We start from the raw sequence: 24,174 nt of genomic DNA, 5'->3' as shown, positions 1-24,174 counted from the left end.
AGGAAAATATTTGGTTATATTGGTGATTTCAATTTTTATAAAATATGCCCATGGAATATTATGAGATTTGATTATGATATTTCGAGAAATTATTTATGCTATTGGGAAAATGTGGATATTTGAATTGATGGATTTGGAAGTTGGTGGATTTGAAAATCATGGAATTTATGGTATGGATTATAAGGAAATTGTGGGAAAATTCCCGGTTCAAGCGGATGGATTATGCCCGCTATGTTTATGAAAAATGTGAAATTTGTTTTATAATTTAAATTGTGGATTTTATGATTTTTAGATGCACCGTGCACGTACTGGTGTTTTGATTATGTGATATGGTATATGTGATATGGTTAGTGTGCACACGGTTGTGATTAGCGCGCAGGTGGGTGTGATTAGCGCGCAGGTGATGTGATTAGCGCGCAGGTGGGTGTGAGTAGCGCGCGGTTGATATTATGAGGGTGTCCTGTGGATGCCATCGGAGAGGGCGGCCACCCCCCTTTGGCCGGGACACCAGGTTAGCAGCGGCGCTGTGGGACGCCACGCGACCGTATGCCGGTTTCTTTCTATAACCTCCTGTCTGGCGGTACCTTGGGACGCTGGGTACTGTTGGCGCCACTGGTATATAGTGGGTGCATCAAATGATTTTCAGAACTGTGTTTTAAAAATAAAATGTTTGGAAACTGAATTGGAATTAAAAATATAATTGTTACCGCTTCTGGTATTTAATTGATGTCTTGGTTTTCGGGGAATATGGATAAAGGGTTTTGGTGAAATTGTTTTAAAAGGGGAACCTTTCCAACTGAGAGAATCTTAAGGGTTTTGAGAGAAAATATTATTTCCAAATAATTATCATTTATACTTATTACTGTGATATTATATGGTATAGTAGTAGGGTCGCTCACTGAGATGATTAGCATCTCACACTCTTAAATTCCGTTCCTCTAAGTACCAGGTTGTCGGTGTTCATTCGGAGCGGACTTGATCTTCATCGCTGTTTTACTTCGTGAAGTACCCTGTTCTTCTTTATTGCAGTTGTATTATTTCTTTCATTCTTGTTGTATTTATTATGCACTGGATTACTGTATTTATTTTGAAGTGCTCAAATTTGTGGAACCAATTTGTAGTATTGTGGGAGGAATAAGGGGATATTTTTGAAGTGTGTTTTCAGTGCAGGTAAATTTGTGGTAAGTAAATCCCTTAGGGGAGGCTCTGCCGGATTTTCCGTTGGAGGGTTCGGTAGGGTTTCCCTGGGATCAGGGCTGTCTAGGGTTCCGGGGAAGGAATTCTGGACAGGTCCTGACATATGTCCAATAACATCTTCACCTTCGGATGGTATGCGTTGCATCCTTGGTTTACCGGCTCGCCTACGTGTCCATCTTGGTGGAAGAACAATGCGACTTGCCACGTCATTCGGGACATGCCACTGTTTTTCATCTAACAAAGGATAAATGGACTCAGCATAAGCTGCACAATATGCATCCGCGGTGTAGTAATGAGAACACATGCCATAAGGAGCAATTTTTCGGTCTCTGCAAGCGGCAATACAATGATCATAAGGATATTGATCAAGATCGAAGACTTTGCATGAGCATGTTTTTGATTGGAGATTAACTGTACCCCTCAAACTCCCACCTTCCATAAGAAATTCATGCATATTAATGGCTTTCACACGTAGTCCGATGAACTCCAAATTTCGTAGTTTGAGTTGCTCTTCCATATGGTCAGTCACAGGCTTTGTCAATTTTGCACCTGCAGTACGTCGCTCATAAAACCACCTTTGCAGTAAATCCCGTATGTGCTCTATTAATGCTACTATTGGCATCTCTCTAGCATCTAGCAGAATGCCATTCAAGCTTTCTGCAATATTGGTGGTCATGATAGTGTACCTTCTACATGGACAAAGAGAACGTGCCCACCTTGTAGGGTCACATGATCGAATGTACTGGGCAGCCCTATTGTTTTTTGCCTCAATTTGCCCCATATAAAACTCAAAATCTTCAACCAAATATGCACTAGCTGGGAGCATGAAACATTGTATTATTGATTCATCTTTCGCATGTCCATTTGCTTTAATATTTCTGCTTATATGGTACATGCACAACGCATGGTATGCATTGGGAAAAACTTTGCGTAATGCCCTTTCAATAGCGGGGTGTCTATCACTCACAAACACCAAATCTGGAAAATCTCCGATGGCATCCTTCAGGTTTTGGAAAAACCATGTATATGCTTGCTCGTTCTCTCCATCTCCAATGCCGAAAGCCAAAGGATATATTTGCTTATTGCCATCCATGCCCGATGCAATATACATGTACCCTTTGTATTTCCCTTTCAATGTAGTTGCATCAACAGCCAATACAGGTCTTATGTGGGATTTAAATCCCCTAATGCTTGCTCCAATCGCCATAAAGAAATATACAAAATTGTTATTATCGTCTGTTTTGATACGTGTAACAGTCCTAGGGTTCTTCGACACTAACTCATAACAGTAGGCAGGTAACTTAGCAAAATTCTCCTCTGGAGATCCCCTAACACTGTTAAGTGCATACTCTTTACCTCTCCATGCTTTGTTGTAGCTTATATTCACCCCATATTTCTGCAAAAAATCATGTTGAATTTTTTTGGATTTGTAAACACGTGCAATACCTTCATATTTATATTTGATACATTGCCCGATAACCCGGCTACTGGCTTGCTTGTGTTCTCGATGCACGATATCTAACGAGCAACTGTGTACATTATCAAAAATTCTCACAACAAATATTTCTCCATTTTTAATGTGGTTGCACGTAGTCGCCATTTACAAGTATTTTCCAAGCATACAACCTCATACCGTTGTGTAGTTAACCGTGTCACCTTGAACTCCTTATTTTCTCGCATGCAATAGATACTCAGTTTATTCTGTAGGTCACGTTTGTTGCGAAATAATTGTCCAACTACTATGCTCTCACAGCCAGTGAACTTTGACGAAAATATGGCCATAGAACCACTTCTGTTGCTCGATGATATGTGGTCACTTGTAGCACGATGAACCCTAACATCATCAACTCCTTCATTGTTTATTTCAGGATGCATATCATTATCATTGTCCGGCAACTCATGATCAAAATCTACATCATTATAACCAACATCATCCCCTGCTGCATTGTAATTCTCATCATGATCAATATGATGCAACTGCTCATACTCCTCGTCGTTAGGAAACCGTTCAGCATAGTCACCTCCAACATCAACTCCTTCGTGAATGTTAAATGATGTCCAGGCCCCACGAACATCAACTTGATCTCTAAACTGAGTTTCTTGAACCATAATTTCCTGAGATGTAGCCTGAATTGGTTCAGTACCGGAAGCTTGTGGTAGACGACCGCCAATTGGAGGACAAGAAAAAGAATGAAGATTACTCCCACTATCCGAAGCAAATGCTGTTTGATGAACATTTCTACATACATGTTCAACTTTTGAAATCACCTCAACATACAATGGAGGCCGCATCATTGTCATCCCTCCATTCCTCACTTCTTGAAGAAAGCATTTCACATCCCTATCACATCGTATTTCTGTAGGATCCAACTTTTCTGCACATCGTCCATATATCCATTTTAGCTTTAGCAAATATTCATTTCGATCTATCTCAATAGAATTGAAAATCTCATCCTCTAACTCTGATTTTGTGCATCTCTTGCTGACGGAAACCATTACATTTTTACCATTTCGATATTCCCAATCACCACTATCATTTTGTACCAATGTTCCATTGTATAAAACCGCAATTACAATGTCATCATCTTCCATTTTACTACAAAATTAAATGAATAACGTTAAACTAAATCAATAAATATATCAAATTTTGAATAATATTAAACAAACATATTAACTGTATTAAAAAAGTTGATTCTGTTTTTTTTTTGGGGCCAAATATAGCTTTTTCCTACTGGCGGAAAATTGGCGGAAAACTGGCGGAAAAACTGGCGGAAATTTGGCGGAAATTTGCGAAAACTGACAAACTGGAGGAAATTGGTGGAAATTCATCTTTTTCGCCAAATTTCCTCTGTTTTTACTGTTTTTCACGATTTTTCAGTTTTACACAAAATTTCTCCCATTTTCAAACCATATGCCACCTAAGTATCTTTAAAATCACATATAACATCTCATAAATCAATTTCTTGCATACCCATATCAAATAAAAAGCTTAAAAAACCCTAAACTAATAAAACTTACAAGAAAAAAGAGAAAGAGAAAAAACAAAAAAAACACATATTTCCTTACTTTCATCTAATAAGAAAAAAGATAAAATTTTTACCTGATTTTAGTTTGAGATATGAGAAAATACAAAAAAATGAGAGTGAGAGGCGATGAGATGCAAAGAGTTTAGAGAAACCCCACGAATAGTTTTGTAGAAACCCCACCCCCACGAACGGCTGTGTAGAGGAAGAAAGGAAAGGGTGTAAAAAAAACTTTTTGCGTAATTTTCAATTTTATCAAGGATATTTTTGTCCCAAAGTGGCTAGTTTTTTTAAAAAAAAAAAATTTTGTTATTTTGCTAAAATGGAGTTGTAAGGTGGCTATTTATGGGAAAAACCCTAAACTTATTTATAGCTGTTTGGCAAAACCCAAAACTCAAATATTAAGCCCAAGTCCAGAATACTGAGACCCAAATACCAGGGCCTAATACTTAACCCCAAGCCCGTCACCCAACATCCAATTTCCATTTAAAAAACAACAAAACAAAAGAATGTAAATTGTAGCGTATCTAATTTCCATTTGGGTCCTCGCCATCTGTCCATTGAATTTCAAATAGTACCTTGTACTTATATGGTTAATGCTCAGATCAGATCATGTAAAGAGAGCTTTGATCATAACCAATCAAGAATATTTGGCTCTGGTTCCTTCACATGTAAAATAAATTATCATGTTTGATTGCATGGTAAAATCGAAATTAGAAACGTTCATGTGAAAAAAAGAAAAAGAAAAAAAAAAGAAAAAAGAAAAAAAAATGAGACGTCATTTTCCAGCATTCGTTTACTCTATTTGATCCTTAAATTTGAATCTGTCTGTATATCTATTTATATATTGTTTTTTTTCACATGCATTAGGTTTTGGTTGGACAAAGTGACTAAGTGGCCATTGCTCTTAGCCAGAAAATAGCACTCCTAACTACTACCACAAACACAGGTCAGTAGCTTTGACTCAATCAAAGATCAATACTCTAAGGACGCTGAGTTTGGCCAACTCTGGCACAAGTGCAACATACAGGAGCCAACTAGGGAATTCCATTTGCACAATGATTTTCTCTTTAAGAGGATTGCAATTGTGCATCCTCGATAACTCACTGAGGACTTAACTAATCCATGAACTACACTATGGTAGACTAGCTGCTCAAATAGGAAGGGACAAGACCATTAGTCTCATATAAAGACTCATTTTATTAGCCTCACCTCAAAAGAGATGTGACTCAATTTGTTCAGAGGTGTGCAGAATATCAAAGTGGTAAGGGTAATTCACAGAACATGTCCTGTACACATCACTACCAGTGCCACAGACCCAGACCATTTCGGAATATCTATCCATGGACTTTCTAGTAGGCTTACCAATGGCCGAAAGAGGTTTTATTCAATCCTAGTTGTGGTGGACCGGTTCTCTAAAATGGCTAATTTCTTACATTGCAAAAAGACCATTAATTGATGCCACCTATGTGGCCAATCCCTTCTATAGAGAGACTATGGGCTTAATGGCAATCCTAAGACTATAACCTTATATAGAGATGTGAAATTTATCGGACATTTTTAGAGGATTTTATGGAATAAATTCAACACTATTTTGCAATTTAACAGTGCCTATCACCCTCAAACCGATGGACAAATTTATGTTGTCAATCAAACCTTGGAAATATGCTTTGAATCTTATAGCTGGAATCAAGCCAAATTAATGGGATTCAACTCATGCATAAACTAAAGTTGCTTACAACAACATGACCAATAAGTTACCTAGTTTATGCATTTTTGCCATTGTCTATATTAAGGTTCCTAACCAAGCAACGAATTTGGCCACAAATTATATCAGGGACAACAAACCACTGGATGATTTGGCCAACCAAATCATTGAAAATCATCATGTCTCAAAGGAATTTGCAAAGTCAAGCATGAGGCAAACCAACATCGAAGATACAAAACCTTTGATATTGGTGATCTAGACATGTTGTATTTGAGAAAAGAAAGGTTTTCAGCAAATATATACCACAAGTTGAAGGCCAAAAGTCTCCATCCATTTAGGGTTTTGAAGAAGCTCGGGGGCAATGCCTATCCAATCGATTTGCCATTAGATTTAAAGATCTCTAACACCTTCAATTTTGCTGACATATACGAGTACCACTCTCTAGATGCTGCTGGAATCTTCTCTAAGTCGCTCGTGGTTGAGCTTTCAAAAAGTGGGGATGAACGATGAAAAATTAGGGACTAAAGCTTGAAGAAAACGGAGTTTCAATGTTGTTTTAAACTCTAGCCAAAGTTGTTTTGCATCTTAGGGCTTTGGATTGATTTTTAGGTATCATTGTGTTTGTTTGAATTTGATTGGTAATTAATTTTAGTTGGATGGCATTGTCTAGAGCGTTTTGAATTTCATTGGCAACTAGTTTTAGTTGGAAGGCATTGTCTAAAGCATTTTGATTTTTGATTTGTAAAGCACGTCTGGTATATGGGGAGTCGGATCCTCTGTCCCCATTTTGCTGTCCCCAAGCCTGTCCCCCCAGTCAATGAATGCCACCTCATTTTAAAAAATAACACTCATCTTTTACCATCAGTTTATTATTATTATTATTTTTTTTTTTTGTAACCCTAAACTACTTTTTCTTTTTGCCTTTACATGTCGCACAACTATACCGATTTTCATCAAATCGTAATTCCTTCGATTACTAACATCGTTTCCACCAATTCTCAAATTTTATATTAATCACTGAATGATAATCTTCACTAAAGTGATGAATGATAATCTTCACTAAAATCTAATTCACATCGCTCAATGAAACAAATTCCTAGGACATTTACTTCCCAGAAAAAAAAAAAAAAAATTGTATGGCAGTCATTGACGTGGGAGAGTGGTTAATGAAACTATGTGTTTCATAGCATCGAACTTTCTCATCTACCACATACCAATATTTCATTGCTTAATCGATGTCATTTTGGTTATTTTAACAGCTCTATAAGCTCAATGTCATCGACGCTTTGAACTTTTTAAGCTTTGTGGGCTGGTTGTATTAATGAGAATTAGACCAAATTAGAATTCCTCCTTGAGCCTCATCTTGATGGTTCTATTTCCTTTTCTTAGACTTCCTACATCAATAACTATACCACGCATTTACACATTAAACATTGTGTTTAGAGTAGACATATCATGGAAAAAAAAAACAAAAATAAATAGAAATCCATCAAAACAGCAACACCTAGAACTAATTCAAATGATGAGTTTAAACTAAAGTAGCAAACAAATAATTTTAACACAAACACAGAACAATGACATTTCTCCTTATGGTCATATTTTGTTTCATTAATGATGCCATCGTTTAGCCTTTCTTCTTCATCAAACTTTGAGGTTTCATTCAACCCACCATGGATGGTTTTCTTGAGGACTCGGCATAAAATCTTGAACTTGATGATATAGAATCCACTCACTTCCATTAATGTATGAAATGTCCATGAAACGTGCTGCTACAGATTGATCAAGTTGCTTTGCAAATGACACCCTATTCATGTAATTTGCTCCATGTCCAAAGCATTCATACTCTCCAAAAAACACAGTCCTGCATTCAAAGTAAATGAGAATAAACAAATAAATCAAAACCTAAAAGGAAGGTAATTAATTAGTAATGAAGCAATTACTGGTCTCTAGAGGTGTCATTCCAATCATCCCATCCAGATGGAGCAATAACTTTGGACATACTAGTTGTTGAAAACACCACAGTTGCATAAGCTTTCCAGGCCCTTCCTAGACTTACTCTCCCAGTTCCTCCAATTTTGCAGTTGACGAAAGAAAACCCAGTGTTTTCAGTCATTGACTGTCTCCCTTGTGCTGTAATTGATCCTGTTAATATTTCTTCTTTCGTCTCCATTGCTATTGAATTGATGGTACACGACTGACACATCAAAACATGTACATATTAAGAGCTATACATATGGACTAAGAGGAAGTTTATGAGCAATATGTTATACCTGATAGAGTGATCTTGCATTTCCAAAGATGAAATCAATGGATCCTTGAATAAAACATTCTTCGAAATAATGCCTTCCATTATCATCAAAAAGTGTATCTTGGGCACCATAGAACCCACATCCATAAAATGCAACTTTATCTCCTGAAATTCGAAGTGCTACAGCTTGAGCTTCCTTTATTCCAGAGGATGGAGAAGGAGTCGTATTCTTAATAAATAAATAAATAAAAAATAAAAATTAAATTAAAGCAAATAGAAATTAATGCCAATAATATAGAAAAAAAAATTAATCTAAAAACCACCTGAAAGCTAAGATTGTAGGCAATGAAGTTAGAAGCAAGGATGTGAACTGAAGAGCTATAAATGGTCCCTCCACTTGAGCTGGCAGTGTCATTCCATGATAGAAATGTGTTGAGATAACCCTTGCCTTCCAATATCAAATTTGTTTTATTTGTGTCCACTTTCACCTTCTCCCTGCCAACCAATACAAAGTATGATATACTGTTAGCCAATGTGATAACTTTAGTAGCTGGAATGTGGTGTGGTAGTTGTATCTATGTGTATACAGTTAGATTAGTTTAAAAATGGGTAACCTACAAACAATTAGATATGTCATACAATTGGCCAATATAGAGTTTCATATTCTGTTAGCATATGTAGTAACTCTAGCTAGTAGAACTAGTGTGTTGGTCGTTTCTATGTGTAATTAGATAAATTTTACAATGGGTAGCTTTATAATATAGACAATTGGCCAATAAAGAATTTCATGAACCCTTAGCGTAAGTGATAACTCTAATTAGCGGAATCTAAAGTGTTAGTCGTATTTATGTGTATACAATTAGATAACTCTTACGACTGGTAACTCTACAATTAGACATATATGTCTTACAATTGGTAACTTCATAGTTCTGATATGATATTTGATATCTATCTTAAAGTTCTAAAGGGCATAAGATAATATCAAATCAGTGACTATTAAAAAATTATTCTGATTTGGAAAATTATGTGGTACACACATCCAATGAGAAGGTGTGATATTTTAAAATTTTACATGTAATATTAATTTCAACACAGAAACGGTAAAAGAGTTTAATACCGTTAGTTTGTGATTTTCAATTTCCCACTTTCCACAATTTTTTTGCCATTTAATAAAATTGATGAGGTTTATATTGATAATTTCAAATATAAGCTAATTAATATTATTAAAAATATAAGCAAAATAAAAGAGCAGCAAACAAATGAACATTCAGAAATTAATTTGAACCCAAAACTATACATTTAATTTTTAAAAGAAATAATAAAAAGTTCCTGTTCATTCCTCCAAATCATCAACCATGACAACAATTGAACTAAATTCCATTGAAAGAAAATTAAAAAAATGAAAATCTTGGCATTTAGGTCCGCTTTTGTTCAACAACTTATATAAAAGCGAGAACACTCATTCATAATGCTAAGCCTTATTTTTATTTTTTATCTTTTTTTGGGAATAAAAAAGAGAAGGAAAATGAATGCAAAGTGTCAGGACCCGTCCAGAATTCCTCCTCCGGAACCCTAGACAGCCCTGATCCCAGGGAAATACCACCGAACCTTCCAACGGAAAATCCGGCAGCACCTCCCATAAGGGATTTACTTACCACAAATTTACCTGCACTGAAAACACACTTCAAAAATATCCCCTTATTCCTCCCACAAACTACAAATTGGTTCCACAAATTTCAGCACTTCAAAACAAAAATACAGTAATCCAGTGCAAGATAAATACAACAAGAGTGAAAGAAATAGTACAACTGCAATAAAGAAGAACAGGGTACTTCACGAAGTAAAACAGCGAGGAAGATCAAGTCCGCTCCGAATGAACACCGACAACCTGGAACCTAGAGGAACGGAATTTAAGAGTGTGAGATGCTAATCATCTCAGTGAGCGACCCTACTACTATACCATATAATACCACAGTAATAAGTATAAATAATAATTTCTCTCAAAACCCTTACAATTCTCTCAGTTGGAAAGGTTCCCCTTTTAAAACATTTTCACAAAACCCTTTATTCATATTTCCCGAAAACCAAGACATCAATTAAATACCAGAAGCGGTAACAATTATATTTTTCATTAACATTTTATTTTTAAAACACAGTTCTGAAAATCATTTGATGCACCCACTATATACCAGTGGCGCCAACAGTACCCAGCGTCCCAAGGTACCGCTAGACAGGAGGTTATAGAGAGAAACCGGCATACGGTCGCGTGGCGTCCCACAGCGCCGCTGCTAACCTGGTGTCCCGGCCAAAGGGGGGTGGCCGCCCTCTCCGATGGCATCCACAGGACACCCTCATAATATCAACCGCGCGCTACTCACACCCACCTGCGCGCTAATCACAACCGTGTGCACACTAACCATATCACATATACCATATCACATAATCAGAACACCAGTACGTGCACGGTGCATCTAAAAATTATAAAATCCATAAATTTAAATCATAAAACAAATTTCACATTTTTCATAAGCATAGCGGGCATAATCCATCCGCTTGAACCGGGAAATTCTCCACAATTTCCTTATAATCCATACCATAAATTCCATGATTTTCAAATCCACCAACTCCCAAATCCATCAATTCAAATATCCACATTTTTTCCAAGCATAAATAATTTCTCGAAATATCATAATCAAATCCCATAATATTTTATGGGCATATTTCATAAAAATTGAAATCACCAACATAACCAAATATTTTCCTTGAAATATTTGAAAATCAAATCGTGCCCAATTTACCATTAAAACCACACCAATTTCAAAATCCTCAAAACCATAAAATAATTCCACACGGCATAAATTTGTAGAATTCGCATTTTCTTAAATCCAATAAATTCATAAATAATTCTACAATAAATCCAATAAATATTTGGCACATAGATATTAAATTCCAAATATTTAATTCACACATAATATATTCATCAATTAAATTCCCCAAAATTAATTTGAAGGTGGGTCACTCACCTGGAGCACGCAATTAACCCATGATCCACTACGGGATCAATTCTACGACTCACCGGTGCTCCTAGAACAAAATTCACAGACAGTCAAATAAATTAATATTTTATTCGGGTAAATAATACCCGGTACCCGGGGGGTCAAAACACAAACGATAACTAAAATTTACGAATTATATACCGAATCGAAGCTCGAGTGATGCTAATCACAGATCCGGTCTTAATTTCCGATGATCGTACCCGACGGGGTCGGAATTTTATCGGGAAGCTTTTCGGGTTTCGGCTCCGCAATTCTCCCAAACCGTCGCGAATTGGTGGAAACGGAAGTCGGATTTGGGTTCAGGAGGTCGAACACTGCGGACTGGAGCTGGCCGGAATTTTCGGGGTACTCGCCGGAACAGTAATTTCCGGCGGGCCGCCACGTCACCGGCAACCGTCGCCGGAACAGTATTTTCCGGCGGTGGCCGTTTGCTGTGAAATTTTGCAGATTTGTAGATCGTGAGGAGAGCAATCCAACGGGACCGACGTGAGCAAAACGGAGGTCGGACGGCGGAGAAATCACCGTTTGAAGATTTTCGACCCCTCGCCGGAAAACGCTCCGATCCCGGCGCGTCGGTGGTCCGATGGCCGTGATTTTTGGTGGGTAGGCCGGACTTGAGGAGAGGATGCTGGGTGTATGGCGCGTGTACTGTTTATCGGCCGGAATAGTGCCGATTCGCGGTGGCCGGCGGTGGGGGGGAAAAATCGCCGCCAAACTTCGGACGTCCGATCCGGGCGCGTCCGGCGGCCGTTCACCGTGAAATTTGGAGGTTTTGCCGGAAATGAGGTGGGCAAGCTTTCTGTCCGGCGCGTGTACAGTAACTCGGCCGGAACAGTGGCAAAATCCGGTGGCCGGCGGTGGCTCTCTCTCTCTCTCTCTTCTCTCTCTTCTCTCTCTTTCTCTCTCTTCCCCGAGAGTTTTTCAAAATTAAAACCCTGCGTGACACTGTTCATGCCACGTGGACCAATCAGAAACTGACACGTGGCGTTTCACTGTTCATCGACCCAAAAAAATATTAAAATAATACGGTATCCGGTAAACTTCAAACGTCCATAACTTTTTAACCGGATGTCCGTTTTGAGCGTGCCGCTAGTCTGTGAACTCGTATCGACGAGCACTTCACAACCATGCATGAGTCAAAGCTCAATTCCCCATAAACAAAAAGTCAACTCCGGCACCCCTTGGACAGTTTGGACCGCAACTTGTTTCGTCCATAACTTTCAAACCGTAGCTCCGTTTTCGACGTGCTACCAGTCTACGAACTCGTGGCATCGTGCACTTCGTCACGGTGCCCTAGTCATCTCGGTCAACGTGCACGGATTCCGGTGCGATTTGGGACGGGGTGTTACACAAAGTCAGTACAAGGGAAAAAAAAAAAAAAAAAAAGACTGAGAAATAAAAATTTTGATACCTAGATGAAAGATGAAATAGAGAAAGAAGGCTTATTTTTTAAAAATTTAGAGTATTGTCTTTTATACGATAGATCTTGATATAACATATGCACCCTAAAACTGTGATGTTTTTTGATAAAAACCTAATACGATGAGTTATATGTGTGTTAGCGTGCGATTTATAACAGGTTAATATTATATATATATATATATAGGCATATTAACTTACGTGTAACTCACCAACAATAACCTTTGGTTTGTATATAAATAATAGATATCTGAGATTCCCAATCTTATTATGTGCTGAAGTACTGGAAAAATTAAATTATATGATTATTGTTTATGCATCCATCATGGCTAAAGAATAAAAATACATATAGAAAAAAAAAAAAACATTAAATTGTTTGGGAACTTTCACTAAAACTTGACTTCGCTTCACTAGAAATATCTTCTCTAACAAATCTGACGTTCTTTATCAAATTGTGTTTTTTGTTTTTGTTTTTTACTTTTGTTTTTGGCTTAGAATATAACTTTGGTTAGAAACTTCATTATACAGTCTTAAGGCTTGCATATCTTGACTTGATTGGGTCCAAGACGGATATATATGACAAAAAATAAGAAACATTTTGGGCAGAAACTCTTGAAATGCTTTACAAGATATATAAATATATATTGGTGAAATAAAACACCTGATACATAGATTTATAGTTGCAAATATTGAACAGTACATATGCGCAATCCAAAGCAGGCACCTAAATTTCATACTTAGAAAGCGTTATTGAATGCTCAATTCCATAGCTTAAACCCTTTAAAAATCTACAAATGTCATATTGGCTACGCACACTTGCAAAAGCATTTGTCTTAATGGCCAAAAACTAGGAGTGGCAATTGGTGTTATCATATTGTGTTCGTATCAATTCATTTATTAATCGTGTCAAAATAACTTAACCTGAACTTGCTCTATTTATCAATCATGTCATAAATTTTTAACTCGAATATGACCCGTTTAATAAACAGATAATATGTCACGATCCGTGTAATCTGTTTATTAAATAGGTCAATTTAGGTCAATATGATCCGTTTACATGAAATTGATCCGTTTATATGAAATTAACCCGTCTACACAAAATTTATCTAATTAAATAAATTATCCTATTTAAATTAAATATTTCATATAAAATAAAAATAATTCAGTTATTAATTGATATAAAATTAAAATATATGTGTAAAATTATATAATTATAGTTACAAATTTATAATAATATAACATATGATATAATAATATAACAGTCTCATATAATATTTAAATATATATATATATATGTACATAATAAACCTAATACTATTTCTATGAAAATAATATAAAAAAATTTATAAATAATTTTGTTTTTAATTTTCTACATCTCCAATATTCTTAGCTATATTAATTTTTATTTTTTCAATGTCCATAAATCCATACATGTATTAAGCATATTATATTTAAGCAAATAAATATTATTTTAATATTTTTTATTTTTTATTTCTTTAATTAATAAAAAAATTAATAATACAACTTTAAATATGTTTGATATTTGTAATACGAAAGTATTAGTTAAGTTTTATTAATAGTCAATTTAATATATTAAAGTTATACTTTAAATAGGTTATAATCTTGTCGAGTTGAATTGACACATTAATTGACACATTTAGTTAAATGGATCAACTTTTCGGATTAAACGGATCAACCTGAAATTGTCACGTTTAGTTAAACAAATCAATTTTGGATCAAACGGGTTAATCCGAAACTGACATATTTATTAATCGTATTAAACAGGTTGATACGAATTTGATTCAAACTCATTTAAAATAAATCCTAATCCACTAACTTCCTGTCATTTTTAAGTTTTCAAGTGTCATGACCTAAATTCTGCCCCTACCAAAAACTAGCCAAATCAAGCACATGTCACCGATTAAAAGCCCAAATTCATAAAGCAGCCTGCTTTATGTGATATATGTATATATATATATATATATATATATAGATGGTAATATTAAACAGCAATTCCCACCATCAGCGAAATTGACTAGACAGAAGGAAGAACAAAACTATAGAGGTTACTCCAAGCCAATTCTCAGGGGTTGACTGTTTTTGCTTTAGTAAATAACTTTTACCGATTTACTGAAGTAATTGTAAGGTAATGCTATAGGGGTGATTGGAAACCCACCGCTATAAAAGTAATCCGAACCCACCACCATAAGCCCAAAACAAACATTATAAAAGTCCAGGCTTCTTAACTTATAATATGAAAGAGAAGCTTCTCACATACTTTTGGCATTAATAATAAACAAGAAAATTAAAATAAAGATAATAACAGGATTAATATAGATTAAAGATAAATCATAAATAGTAAAAGTATTTCCCATTGCCACGTGTAATAAACACAAGTATAAGGTAAACATTATAAAAGAATGGTAAACTAAGAAAGGAGTGGGGGTTGCTCCAATTTTGAGCATCAACATAGAGCTTGTTAGAGATAATTACCTGTAAGTGCCACTATCAATGATGACGAGGGTAGTCTTATTCGAAGCACTCCGAGCAGGAACGGCGTCAATAGCTTTCTGCACGCTATTAAACTGACCGCAACCTTCCAAGTCCACTGTTAATACAAGAGCCACCTTGTACATTGGGATGAGCCGCGAATTCCATTTTGTCGGGTCGCAATTCTGCTTCGTGCCCTCATGATCATGATAATGCCTCGACATGAATATCCATGATAAGGAGTAATGCCCAGTGCCAATTTCCTCAACCAACCTATCAAGAATATCAGCAATTAGCTGTTTGAAATTGATGGTGGTGGTTGAGGGAGCAGGATAGACGTTGCGTAAAGCAATGGTAATAAAAGAGAAAGCAATGGCAAAGGCTGAAAGCGAAAAGAAGATCAATTTGGCTTTCATGGCTAAGAAGAAATGGGGGTTTTTGGCTCTGTGGAAGTGAGTAAATAAGTTGCAAGAGAAGATTACTTGGAAAATAGAAGCAGTTGAAAGTGGGGAGAGCTAGAATCGGAAGATAGGAGAACAAATTATGGTACACAATTCTAGTATTTATAAATACAAAAAGATGAAATATTTGTTTATATAGTTTATATATAATTTATAATATATATATTTGTTTCATATTTATATAAACAAAATTTACAAAACAAATACACAAATAAAATAAGTTTAAGTTTGATCCTCCCTCTAATTTTTAGAATATTTTTTTTCTTTATTTGTATTTTATTTTTTAGGTTTATATGGAATTTAATATGTCTCACAATCTGAAAGAATTGGGGAAGGGGTCAGTTGTAGATCTAAAGCATATAGGTTTATGGTTTGACAAAATTAAGTATAGGGCTATATATGCTAAAATATGGAATTTGTCACTCAAGCGTGTAATGCATTTTTATTTTTTTAGTTTTAATATTTTTTAATATAATGGGGGCTAAACGCTCAAATAAAACCTACATAACAATATGTGTTTCACGTGATCATCAGGAAAGAGCCTCCCCGAACAATCAAAAAGCACCTTGGGAGCCTTCTTAAAGGAATGGAAAGCTAAACTATAATTTAATAATTGTGGCTAGCTAACATTCCCCATATGATCCGCAACCTTAAAATTGTAGCTAATGCATTACAAATTACTTTTCTCACAAGGTATATATATATATATATATATATAGTCTACTGCTTTATTGTGTGTGAAGTAACAAATGAATTGTTGGGACAATTTTTATATATTGATGTATTATAACAAAGTTAATAAAACAAAACAAAACGGTGACCCACACATATCAAGTATAGTAGCTTCCACCTCCACCAACATAGTCGCTACATATCTACATATAATCTCACCAAGATAGTCTATTATCCCAACAACCACTTGCCGAACCAAAATATAAATTTAAGACATAGCTTGCTATTTCAGCATAAGTAGGTAGCCTCTTTGGTGTAATTCACATGAAACTCACTTTAATTTATATATTATCCATTTTATAGCTTGCACATTCTTGGGGTTATTATTAGCATTAACGTGTTTTTGTGAAATCCGACTCAATGAAAAGTCTTGACTCATTGAAATTTAATTGTAATCCATGTGTTGCCTATTGATCAGCAACTAAAGGTGACCTGAAACTCACAAATATGCTTATTTATAGTTTGTCTGTTATCCAGAAAGAAAATCTCAGATAAATTTTATATAAAAGGTTTTAGATTATATAATCAATCATATAAATTTTATCCGGGAGGCTTCAAATTACATATAAGCAAATGCCTTTTTACATACTAATTACAAAGTAATTAAGGCCTCAAGGACAAAATTTATCTTGGATTTTCCAAATGACTGAACAAACATATATATATATATATGGATAGACGGAGCTGGAAAAACAGAGGAAATAAAGAGAAGTGTTTGTCATTCGCTATTAGATACTACAATCGGTTTTTCTACCAAAAAAGAAATAGCAATATACAAAAGAGGAGATGTTAATTTGGATTTTTCTATATTTTTAATTTAAGTTATACATACATGCATGCACAGGGATGATAATTTACGCTATGACATCGTAACATAATTCGAAAATGATAAGGAATTAATGATGGTTTGGGATTATTACAAATGGATTCAGATCATATTCAGGTCAATCTGTTTAACGCAATTATTAAACATATCGATTTCAAGTTAACCTACTTAATTCAAAATTGACCCATTTAATTAAATGGGTCAATTCACGTATCAAACCAACCCGATATAATTATAACTTGTTCAAATCATAAATTTAATATATTAAATTTGTCACTAATAAAATTTTAATTAATACATTTTTATTACTAAATTACAAACTTATTTAAAATTGTATTATTAATTTTCTTTTATTAATGAAAAAAATAAAGAATAAAAATAATTAAAATAATATTTATTTGCTTAAAGATAATATGTTTAATACATATATGGATTTATGGACATGAAACAAATAAAAATTAATATACCTAAAACTAATATATAAATTTTTTTGTATTAATGATCATGTTTTTAATTTTTTACATCTCCAATACTATTGGGCATATTAATTTTTATTTTTTCAATATCCATAAACCATACCTGTATTAAACATATTATATTTAAGTAAATAAATATTATTTTCATAATTTTTTATTTTTTAGTTAATAAAAAAAATTTAATAATACAACTTTAAATAAGTTTGTAATTTGGTAAGAAAAAAATGTTAGTTAAAGTTTTATCAATAGTAAATTTAATATATTGAAGTTATAATTTAAATAGATTTATAATCGTATCAGGTTGGATTGACATATTAATTGAGACGTTTAGTTAAATATGTCAATTTGGATCAATTTTGAATTAAATAGGTAAATTTGAAATTGAGATGTTTAATTAAATGAATCAATTTTAGATTAAATGGGTCAATCCAAAATTGACATATTTAATAACTGTGTTAAATAAATTGATCCATAATTGATCCGAATTCATTTATAATAAATCTAAATCTACTCATTTTATATCATTTTCAGATCGTATCACTATGTTATGATCTAAATTACCACCATTAGCAACATTTATAAATACTCTCTTTAATTATATGATTATATCGGTCCGATCCAGATTTTCTCTTCCATTTTTTTTATTCTCTCTTCTTATGCACAGTTGATGTGGTACTGCATCATTTATTAAAAATATTGAAAAAAAAATAAAATCCGAGTGGAAAAAAAAATTATTTTTTAAAGTGAACTAATCTATCACTGGCCAAATGGAAATGGAAAAACGAAAACAAAAACAAAAGATCTTAAACTATCTGGAAATTTTTTATTCTTGCAATGACGAAATCTATCTGGGAAATGTCTAAACACTACGTACGCTTCTTGTACCTTACTATTTTATATTTACAATATCCTTTCCTATAAAAAGGTAAATATATATATATATATATATATGAAACTGAATTTTGTTTTTTCTTCAATTATAAAATGGTTATCATTTTCAGAATACCTTTACCTAATTGAGTCTTGGAACTTGGATTTGTTATTTCTACTTTATTGTTTCGTCCGGTAATTAACAAAAATATAGACCTTTAAAGTGATAATTAACCAATCAGTCACCATGATGTTGACCTTTTTGATTGGAGATTCATGATTATTGTAATTAGGCAATCGAGAAATCTGGATGAGGAACTAGCTTGTGGAGGCAATTAGAAGCAAAAATTATTTATTTTGATGAATTCGGAGCCATGTCTCAATAATCTGATTCTAAGTTTTACAATCACATACTGACACTCTTTGTGATATGATTTAACTATATAATTAATCCGATAGTATCACATAAATTGCCACTAGATGGTCTAGTTTTGGATCAGAACAGATTGAACAGTTAATGTATCTACATATATTAGTAATTTTTCTTTTTTATTAACATACTAAATTTAATTTTCAATTTTACTTCTCATGGCAGGTTTGAGCACTGTAAAAACCTTGCTCCAGAGTATGAGAAACTTGGTGCAAATTTTTAAGAGAGCCAAATCTGTTGCAACAGGGAAAGTGAGCTCCTATATCCTGTTTCATCCTTGTTTTCCTCATAAGTATGTGCCTACTGAATTCCAGAGAAAAAAAAGTATTCTGAGATCATGATTAATATAATTTTTAAATAATGTAGTTGTTGTATATATGGTATAACTTTTCAACTATCAGTATAGTTGCTTCAACCATGTCCAGGTGAAATCTCTCTTTCCTTTAATTTATAATATATTGTAATTTCCTATTCAAAAATAATCATAATAATAATAATAATAATAATCTTCTCTCAAATATAATGTCAAAAATGTCTTCAAAAACTTATATGCCTTCCAAAAATCATTTGAAATTATCCTCGATTATTACTATATTCTCAGTTTATTTCTATATTTATTTCAGTATAAACAATCTATATTAGTAATATAGCCATCTAGCTTAAATGTATAAAATTCTACAAAACCTTCCCAATCAATAAACCCAGTATCCAAGTCTTTTTTTTTTTCTTTTTTTTTTTTCCTCTTTGGAAACAATACCCACGTCACTACTATCAGTCCAATATATTCTTTGAAATATGAAATAAACTCATTGTTGTACTCTACAAATAGAAATATATTTTGAGTTTTGTTATTAATTACCAATCATATGGAAAAATGTCTAACTGAAATTAATTACATTTAATTATATATTTTCACCTTTTTATTGGTTAGTCAATTAAATTGGCACATGTCATATGATTAACTAATAATAGTGTGACAAATAAAAATTTTCATATATTTTGAAGTACCAATATTATCTATTCATGAAATATTTTAATTAAAAAAATGGGAAAAAAAAAATCACCAGACAATTATGAAACAACCACCTATAAATATTCCCTCCATTTCTGTAGTTTCTTACCACAGCTCCATCAAACCCTAACGAGCTTACCAGTCCTATATAATATATAGTAAAAAGAACAAAAATGGCTTTTACACACTGGTATTCCATGGTAGTTATTTCTCTACTGGCCATGTTAATCATGGACAATATCCAACCCATCATGAGTCAACCGGAACAAACCCAAGCACTGATCGACAAGATTTGCAGATCCAATGAAGACTTCGGTTTCTGCATCAAAACATTCAATGACAACTTGAAAGACCCAGCAACAGACATAGCAGGTCTAACGAGGATAGCCATCGACCAGTGTCTGAGCAATTCGTCAAACACACTTGGTTTCATCGGCCAACTTCTTTCGAACACGACCGACGAGCCAACGAAGAATGCTCTCGTAGCCTGCCAAAATGCCTACCAGGTGGTGCTGAAGTCTTACCAGGATGCCTCTGTTGAATTTGATAGCAAAGATTACGAGGATATGAGGAAGTCTGAAAGTGTGACCCCCAGAGCACAAGCAAGCTGCGAAACCAGTTTTAGTACACCACCTAATCCGGTGGACTTGCTTGTTGAAAGGAACAGACAGATGAGGATTCTCATTACGATGGCTGTTGCTACTGGCATTGAGCTTGGTTCTCCTTCACCTTGATATATATACATGTATATTATTTTATTTATACAGACGCTCAATTATATTTTTGTTTGGTAATAAAAGACGGTCAATTATATGTTATATATATGTATGTTCATTTACATTTTAAGAGAAATAAAAATTCATCTTTTGTTGAATTGGCTAAAAGATTCTTACTTGGACATTCGGTCATGCAAAAGGTGCATATGGATGTTTAGAAGAAGAAATAGTAAATAACTAGTTCAGATTTAATGTTGCACATTTTTCTATATTTCTATTCATACTGCTCTATATTTATGATCTGATTAACGTACCAAGCTTTTATTTTAAAAACTAATTGATGCTAATTAACACATTGATAGAGCAATTGCCAAAAAGTTTAGACTATATATATATATATATGTATGTAACAGTCCGTTTATGGTGCGGACGGTCCTCATGCGGACCACAGTATTGGTGACGGTTTTTCATAATATTGATGACAATTTTTTAAAAAATCATCGTTAATACTATGAAAAACCGTCACTAATACTGCGGTCCTCATGCGGATCATCCTCACCATAGAATTTCCGTATGTATGTATGTATGTATATACATAAATACATACATAATAAGATTATAATGAAATTTTTAATATTGAAAAGTATGTAAAAGGGTAAAGAGTCTAGGTTTTTTTTTTTTTTTTAATGTGATTAAAATAAAATCTTGGAAAAGATTATGAAATACTTCCCTCAACTTTTATTCCTATTTCCATTTGCCCCTAAGCCTTTTCTTTTTCTCCTTAAATTATCGCATAATATCAACGTGTACCCTGTGTCTCAACATTTCTTAGAGTTGGATAAAATTGATTTTCTAATATTGAACTAATCCATTATAGATACAATATATGTCTAAATTATAAGTTATTTTAAATCAAAATTGATAAATATTGAAATTAAGATCACACCAATAAAAATTATTTTTGTTCATTTATATCAAATTTGTTTATAAAACAAAAGGTTATGATTTAATTTATTATTTTTCATTCATATAATCAATCAATTTGAATATTGCACGGCCAATTTTCTCAAACCATCCTTTCTCACTACTACAAACAAATCCATCAAAAAAAAAAAAAAAATGGTTTGGCTTTCGTTTTGGGTTTCTTTAATATTCAAAGTCATATATGAAAAGGATGGCCCCATTTGTAATACCCCTTAAGGCAAAACGGTCAATACAAAAATAAGGAAAAGGAGGTGATGTGTTATTTCTATTTGAATGTAAAAGTCATGTGGCCGTTGGCGTGTAAGGTAGATCTAGGTGATCAAGTGGAGGAAGTCAGACCAGCGTGGAAAATAGAAAGAATGTCCACATGTACAAAAAACCGGTACTAACTCAATTAGGCCAAGCTTGACCATATGCGAAAGCAAATTAATAATAATGTTAGTTTGCTAATCAAGTAAATATATCATATTCTATGCCCAAAACAATTAAATCTGCAATTGTATATGATCGGTACCACACCAAATTTTGATAATCAAATGCTGTCATTCACTTTTCCATTTTTATTTCCTTTTAACTATTCATATATATTTCTGCCATATGGGGGTATAATCAATTTCTACAACAAAACTTTCCAAGCACCCCCTGGGATCAGCTACTTAGCTTATAGTACTACTGCAGGAGAAAATACACATGAGCAGAAAACATCAGCATGCTGATACAGACCAATTATGTCAAGCAAGACAAGCTCAAACTTATATTGAACAGTTCAAGACATGGCATAGCACCCATGAAATCATTTTGACACCGTTAAAGACCCTTCACTAACTGCACCAGATACTGATGACTTCCATACTTGATTAGCTATATTTGAAAGACCAATTAAGATAGGCAAAACCCAAACAAATCCTCTATATAAGATGTCAACATGAAGAAAATGATCAAATCAACCTGGCAAAACACAAGTTCTATGCTAGTTCATCTACCCAGCAAAGCAACACGGTCCTTTTGTATTGCTTGTGACAGATTGATATCAAAAAGCTCACACCGAATAGGCATCTCCATCTCATAAAAGGGATTCTTCAAGACATAATCCGTGTATAATTCATAGATGTGTTTTAACAGACCTTCCATGTGCAGGGTCCCAGGTTCACAGACCACAAAAAACTTTGTCCCTGCAAAAGTAAATCATTCATCTAAGAGAATATACTTTTCACAATTTCAGCATTTTACTGAAAAATGAGAATGATAACTTGAAGTCTTGGCCTAAACTAAACAACTGTCCAATAGTCAGAATATGACCGTCTCAACTCAATGGTAATAATGCCAGATCAATACAGCAGACTAAATTAAACAACAAAATCAACCATAAAACAATTACGATCCTATAGACAGACAAAACCTTGATGATGTTTGGTTTTCAAATACCGGACCTAGAGATGGCTCTTATCAAGATGTGTTATACTATTTGGTGACTGAATCTTTGGGTATTTTTATAACATATTTATCATATCTTGTTCATACATGTAAAAGCTTGATTAAAAATAGAGTGGGATTTATGGTCAAACTTTTGAAGGGCTCAGCTAAAATTCATACACAAACCTAAAAACAATGCAGTAAAATGTTTCAAGCACAGATAGAGTATTGATTCCAAAAAGCCTGTGTACAACCTAAAACTTGCAGTGCTACATAACATCCAAATTCCAAGCATAAAAACCAATATTTTCCACGGTTTCCATTACCATTTATATGTGAATTCATAATCATACATACACGTTTTTATAAACCAAAGTTATCAAATTTAATTAACATTATTGAAGCTCAACAAATTGCCATTTATTTTTTTTTTTTTTTTTTTTTGGGGAAAAAAAAAATAAAGATTAAAAATATACCCGTCAGCGATTGGAAGCAATGGAGATCAAAAGTGTCAGCTTGGAGGAGCTCGATTCCAGAACAACCCGAAATCGGCGATAACTGCTGAGAAATGGCATGCATCGAATGCCATAAGCTAGCCATTCTCAAGCTATCATTGGTATCCATCCGTCCCGCCGACCCATAATCCTGAAATTTTTCTCGAGAAAGCAAAACCCATTTACAAATCAGAAGAAGTAGGAAATAAAAATTAAGATCTGATCCACACCCAATTGGGGACTTTTACATCACTATCCTAAGATTCCAAAGATTTACCAAAACAATATCTTTGAAATTCCCATTTTCTCGAGAAAGTGATGAGATTTCCCGTAACAAGTAGAAAACAAAAGGTGAGAGAATCGTTACCTTGTAGAAGATCAAACCACCTGATTTGTTAATGATATAGAGACTGTAAATTGCCGCCATTTCGAAAAGAGCTTCTGCGGAATCCCAAAACTATTTCTGAGACGAATATGTAAGACTGCGAAACAGTAGAGAGAGAGAGAGAGAGAGAGTGATGAAAATCAAAAAATAGAAAGACAAATTTACCCTTTGATCCGTTGAGAAATGACGGGTACGTGGCTTTTGGTTATTGGGCATACATTTTGAAGCCGTGGA

The 24,174-nt window shown here is 34.0% G+C and overlaps 3 protein-coding genes across 4 annotated transcripts; 1 reads left to right on the top strand and 2 right to left on the bottom strand.

The window, feature by feature from the left end:
- Nucleotides 1-7,206: 7,206 nt before the first annotated feature.
- LOC107411637 (probable pectinesterase 15) lies at nt 7,207-15,679 on the bottom strand. 2 transcript variants are annotated; one of them, XM_048468114.2, is made up of 5 exons: nt 15,145-15,677; nt 8,500-8,671; nt 8,199-8,405; nt 7,869-8,122; nt 7,207-7,789 (listed from the first exon to the last, which is right to left on the bottom strand). In XM_048468114.2, the coding sequence occupies exons 1-5, from the start codon at nt 15,555-15,557 to the stop codon at nt 7,585-7,587; spliced, it is 1,251 nt and encodes a 416-aa protein (XP_048324071.1). In that variant the 5' UTR covers nt 15,558-15,677; the 3' UTR covers nt 7,207-7,584. The 2 variants fall into 2 exon arrangements, with proteins under 2 accessions (XP_048324071.1, XP_048324072.1); XM_048468115.2 differs by having other exon boundaries at nt 7,592-7,789; nt 7,930-8,122; nt 15,145-15,679.
- Nucleotides 15,680-20,054: 4,375 nt separating this feature from the next.
- On the top strand, nt 20,055-20,983 carry LOC125420858 (putative invertase inhibitor). The gene has a single exon (XM_048468116.2). It carries the CDS (start codon nt 20,122-20,124, stop codon nt 20,680-20,682), a length of 561 nt encoding a protein of 186 aa, XP_048324073.1. The 5' UTR covers nt 20,055-20,121; the 3' UTR covers nt 20,683-20,983.
- A 1,188-nt stretch (nt 20,984-22,171) lies between these two features.
- On the bottom strand, nt 22,172-24,081 carry LOC107407503 (uncharacterized). The gene is made up of 3 exons (XM_016014792.4): nt 23,923-24,081; nt 23,538-23,706; nt 22,172-22,820 (listed from the first exon to the last, which is right to left on the bottom strand). The coding sequence occupies exons 1-3, from the start codon at nt 23,980-23,982 to the stop codon at nt 22,624-22,626; spliced, it is 426 nt and encodes a 141-aa protein (XP_015870278.1). The 5' UTR covers nt 23,983-24,081; the 3' UTR covers nt 22,172-22,623.
- Between the last annotated feature and the right edge of the window lie 93 nt (nt 24,082-24,174).

Source organism: Ziziphus jujuba, chromosome 10 (assembly GCF_031755915.1).
Source record: "Ziziphus jujuba cultivar Dongzao chromosome 10, ASM3175591v1".
Taxonomy (NCBI): Eukaryota; Viridiplantae; Streptophyta; class Magnoliopsida; order Rosales; family Rhamnaceae; genus Ziziphus; species Ziziphus jujuba.
This window is presented reverse-complemented; position numbering and strand designations above follow the sequence as displayed.